Source organism: Pseudomyrmex gracilis, unplaced genomic scaffold (assembly GCF_002006095.1).
Source record: "Pseudomyrmex gracilis isolate BER0280 unplaced genomic scaffold, ASM200609v1 scaffold_1741, whole genome shotgun sequence".
NCBI classification, from domain to species: Eukaryota; Metazoa; Arthropoda; class Insecta; order Hymenoptera; family Formicidae; genus Pseudomyrmex; species Pseudomyrmex gracilis.
This window is the reverse complement of record NW_018022325.1, coordinates 24,016-29,178: the sequence shown is the minus strand read 5'-3', so window position 1 is coordinate 29,178 and position 5,163 is coordinate 24,016. Positions and strand designations below refer to the sequence as shown.

General features: G+C 42.9%; 2 protein-coding genes across 2 annotated transcripts in view; both read right to left on the bottom strand.

Annotated features, from left to right (window-relative positions):
- Nucleotides 1-1,201: 1,201 nt before the first annotated feature.
- On the bottom strand, nt 1,202-2,892 carry LOC109862402. The gene is made up of 3 exons (XM_020442448.1): nt 2,644-2,892; nt 2,117-2,450; nt 1,202-2,046 (listed from the first exon to the last, which is right to left on the bottom strand). The coding sequence occupies exons 1-3, from the start codon at nt 2,890-2,892 to the stop codon at nt 1,202-1,204; spliced, it is 1,428 nt and encodes a 475-aa protein (XP_020298037.1).
- Nucleotides 2,893-4,558: 1,666 nt separating this feature from the next.
- Nucleotides 4,559-5,163, bottom strand: part of LOC109862401 (uncharacterized SDCCAG3 family protein-like) — a 1,316-nt gene continuing 711 nt past the window's right edge. The window contains exons 2-3 of the mRNA XM_020442447.1: nt 4,884-5,005; nt 4,559-4,734 (exon numbers count right to left, since the gene is read on the bottom strand). Of these exons, the coding sequence (XP_020298036.1) occupies nt 4,559-4,734; nt 4,884-5,005 (298 nt within the window). The remainder of the gene's footprint in view (nt 4,735-4,883; nt 5,006-5,163) is intronic.

Sequence of the window (5,163 nt, the reverse complement as noted above, 5' to 3'; positions counted from 1 at the left end):
TATATACAATCTAGTTATTTATTATGTGTTATGTTATTATAGATTGAACATACACCACCAAATACATACGTGTAGCGAAGACGTTACAGCAATGACGTATAACTCCGAGGCCATTGTTCTGGACGGAAAATACATACAACAACAAATCACAGAGGATGACAATGCAGCCGAATACTAAAAAATAAATATGTACAAAAACACAAAAAATATATATATACTAGATAGTCATTTAATGTAAAAACAATAAATTGTGAATAAACAAAAGTAAAAGAGAGAGACACGTCAGAGCATATGTGTTTATACTTCCCTAAACATAAATTAATTATAAATCATAAGAACAAATAATTGTATAGAAAAATGACCAAACCACACACTACAATATATGTAAATACATGTCTTTATTTATACACATATAGCGACATATAAATGGACAATATATAATAAAATATGTATTATTTTTAATTTAAAGAATGAATATATAGAGCACTATACATAACAACATTTTTTAATTCAAAGAATGAATATATATAAAGTAATATAGTTAAGAATATATAGAGAGAGTATAGTTAAGAAACAATACAAAGCTACAGGTCGCTCAACGTATCGTTCCGTGTTGACCACCACGCGTATAGTTTACACACGTTCTCTATAGCGCAATTTCTCGAGTGGTTTCCGCAGTTGAAAACTCGCGAATCGTCGAGATTTCGCAGACTGTCGATGTCCTCGTAGTCGATGTCGATGGTTTCGATGACGATGTCACAATCGTTGACGACGTCGCCGACGATCTTTGTCAACCACTGCTTCTTCTCGACACCTTTTACATACACCAGTGTAGACCCGTTGTTCGATACACATGACAGAGCGTTTCGAAGCATCNGNTTCAAGCGCTGATATTCCACCGTTCCATCGGTCCAGTGCAGGCTGTGATGGNTGACCGTGAGCCAGCACGCTCGCGTCTGCTCGGCTTTTGTTAACAGGTTCCACGACATAGGTTCTTGAAACACATGGTGAATCAGCTCGCGTCCGTTCCGAAGTATCGCCGCTTCCTTAGTTATAAAGTTGTTATCCCCAATCATAAAATCTTGAAGATCCACAAATATAAGTATGTCCGCTGAGGAACGCAGCATGGTGGACATTGTAGTCGTCGACGTTGACAAAGCGTGCGACATCGTTGACCGTACGAACGCGACTGACGCCTGCTCTAAACGATACGTCGCACGACGCTGGTCAGCGGGTTGTATTCGACGATGCNATCGTGTATGATCAGACAGTACGCGGTTGTATCGGTGGGTACATTTTCTTTGCAGTTAAATTCAATGCAAACGTCAACGGTGACGCTTTTGACTGTTTCGTTTTGGCGCGAACAGTCGATGACTACGAGCGGTCCGCAATAGATGAACTTGTCCAACGTTAGAAGCGCCTCGTTCTTGTCGCATCCGTAGTAGAATCGTCTGAATTTGATGTACTTGTCATACAAAATGGCGTATTGTTCCTTACCAAAATCTAGATTCAAATCGTCGTAGAGATAGAAATCCGAATTTAGGAACAACTTTACATTGGATAAGTTGCAATGATCGAATCGCGAGCAATCTCGGCTGACAACATTCTTTCGACCGGTCTGCAACGCAAAAATGATGTAACGTGGTTTTTCCAACTGTGTCGCCGCTTTTACACCCCACAAATGAGATGTTGTGCTCTGTAACAGCGGATACTCATANAGATCCCACGAGCGAAAACCCATGGTCAAATATTGACCGCTTTCCAAAGTGCGCAACAGCTTCAATTTGTTCACATCGTTTAACACAACGTGCGGCATTCGCCACTTCACCTTGTGCAATTCCACCGTTGGTCCGCTGTTAGCCGAAGCAACGACGCTATTGTTGGCGTTGCGCGATCGTATCAGAACGAGTTCGTGTCTCGCGTTGATCACAACGCGTTTATAGTCCCAGCAATGTGCGGAGAGGTACACAAAAATTGAACTCACCAGCACCTTTATTGGTGGTGGATAGGTTTCATCCGGCATGTCGCAGAACGTTCCCCGTTTCGCTGGTTAGAGACACGTAGTTCTTTAACGTGCTCGTTACACCAGGGTTGCGATTTCGATCGATTTCCACACCATTGAGCTCGTATCTGATCTTATCGAACATAAAAGCCATGCAATTGTTCGTCAACGCGGCGGCGGTGGCAACCGCGCCGCTTCCTTCCACCGCTCCAGCGGTGATTTGCAGACTGAACTTTCCTTCGACGTATAAGTAACTGTCGGACGACAAAGTGTAAACATCTTGTTGTTGAATGAGTATGCGTATCTCATTGCTGTGACTAAACGATGTATTGGCGTATGGATTGTACGTGTAAGTCTCGATCTTGACGATACGATCGTCGAAGACAGGTTCACCACCGACGTTGAGTACGTCGTTCATCGTTGATGTTGTTGTTGTTGTCACTTGTGTCTACTGCGTAACCCAACGGACGCAAAAACGTTGCGTTTCGCGCAGTCAACGTCGAACGATTCAAAACGGTGGAACAATCTCGTTGCGTTGTGTTTCGTTTTCTCGACGCGGTCACGACGAGCATAATCTTTTGTTTATTCCCCCTTACTGCGCAGCCGTCGACGTTGTTTTTTTACTCGCGTATCTTCCGTACGTGCAAGCGCACCGATATCGTTTTGCCGCGAAAATCGATCAATCGACCGTTCTGATCCACTATGCGCACCGTAATGTCTGTAACGTTCCTTACGAAGACCGGGAGGTAAATGAGTTGGCGCGGCGTTTTCGACAGTTTATATCCCAGTGGTACGTTCGGAGCGAATTCGTGTATTGTGTGCACGAGTTGCTCGTTGCTGTACGCTCCCGCGGTGATGTTGCATTCCACGCGAATTACGTTCACATTCATAATGTTTACCGGTTCGTCTGACGCGTACCACCGGTTGGGTTGTGACCGGGGTTAGGTGGAAAATTTGCTGTGTACTCACAGTAATCACAGTCGCCAGTCCGTTTATCCTCCAACGGACAAGGATTAATCCTTATTTCTTTTGTTTCAGGTCCCGATGCTGTCTCGTACGGATCAACGGTCTTCCCGCAGGACATCCAGGACTTCAACTTGGATTCAGGATTCACCGAAAGGAATACGGATGTTTCAGGTATGTATTAATTGAATAACACTTAGTTTTAATATAATGAATATACATATATATATTTCTTTTCAGGTAACAACACTTTATACCACTATCGCTCGACACATAATTACATAGCGCTCGTTTCTAACTAACTATTTATATTCCACAAGGTTGTTTATTTCGGAATATCTTTTATCGAGTTTTACAAGCTTTTAATTGTTCGCGTAACGCTGCTACATCCGCACGTCGCGAGCGCTTGATCTTAACTTTCTCGGAATATCTTTAATTGAGTTTTACAAGCTTTTTAATCGATCGCGAAACGCTGCTACATCCGCACGTCGCGAGCGCTTGTTTCCAACTTACTTTCTCGCAGGTCTCACCGTGTCTTGCGCCTGCGCTCTCCCCACTCCGGGTTTTTATTTGTCCTCCTTAAGAAAGGATTTTTGTGTTTCGGTGATGTGTGTGTGATGATTGTTCATGTTTGTGAGTATGAAGTCTTAAACTTGTACTTTGTGTGAAAGTGTTTATTAAGGGTTGACTGTGTGTGTGTGTGAACTTGTATGAATGTAGTGTATGAATGATGTATGTTTGGGTCCCTAATGATATGTATTTGAAAATTTGCTTGTGTGCGTGTATGTGAGTACGTGGGTCTAAATATATGTCTTAACTGACATAGATTTATGTGTGTAGTCTGTGTGAGTTCCTGTATGTTGTGTGATGTGTTTCAGCTCTTAAGAGCAGTATGTATGTGTACTCGTACTTTTGTGTGTATTAACGTGATTGAGTGTGTGTGTGAGGATTTATGTTTGATGTGTGTGTGTTTAGTATTAGTATTGTCCATTATGGATGTAATTTATGTATTTGTTAAACGTCACTCTTAAGATCTGTAATTGTTTGTGTGTAGTTGGTAAACGTGTGTGGTTCGAATGACGTGTGTATTTGTTCTTAGTGTGTGTGCGTGTGTGCATGTTGTATGAATTGTTTCTCTTTGTTTACCTCTGTCAGTGTTTGTGTGTGTATATTTGAGTGGGGGGGGGAATCATTCTTACCCATTTTTACCTTCTAACCTTACTACTAGTAAAAACTTAAAATTAACGCACAACGAACCTTAAGATAAATCAAACGCTTTACTGGCCTCCGGGTTAACTAACTTTTACAACTAAAACAAAAACTTTTCTTACAATCAACCTCTGTTTCACAAAAATAAAACTTAAACATTAAGGTAAACAAACTACACCACTGGCCTTTGCGTCTACCGGCCTTTAATTTTGACACAAAACTTTCTCTTAAAATTAAACACTAACGAAAATTAAACTTTTTGTAGGCCTCACGCCTTCTTTGTCTTGATAATAAACATAACACGCACTCTTAAAACTAACTCCTTACACTTGAGTCCTTTACGTACTTCAAATGCCTTAACTGTTCTAACAACCAAAACAAACTCTACGCTTGCACTTGCGCTACTGTCTTTTCACTCTCTACGCCGTCCTCCGCGGCTTTCCCCAGGATTTCTGCCAATCTCGCCTCCACCGTTGGCTCCTCCTGCGGTCCCACTGCTTGAGGTCTCCCTTCTTGCTCGGATGTCCTTGGTTCCTCTACCTGTGGTCCCTCCTGGGGCCCTGGTGACAGGGTTGTAGAATGCGCGACGACGAGAAACCGAGCAGCGAGTCAATGTTGTTTGGTTTTGAAAAGTTGACTCGATAAGCGCACTTGATCTCGCTTCGCATGGTGTTTTCGTTGGCGCGAAGTGTCAACGCGCTCTTGTCACCCACATCGTTATNATCGTCGTTGCCGTCGTCGTCATCAAACATATCGTAGCCGTCATCGTTGTTGTCGTCGTCATCGTTGTCATCGTTTTTCTTGTTAACGCTCGCCTTTGGTTCCCGACGTCTGCAAAGCACAGCGGTGTTCAGAAAACGAGCGAGGGCGCGCACTTCGTACGAACCCACGGGAATCGGGGTGATACTCTATTGACCACAGTACGATTCGACACCGCTCGATTCGACACAGATTTATTCGACACCAAATTATTCGACACCGTACGATTC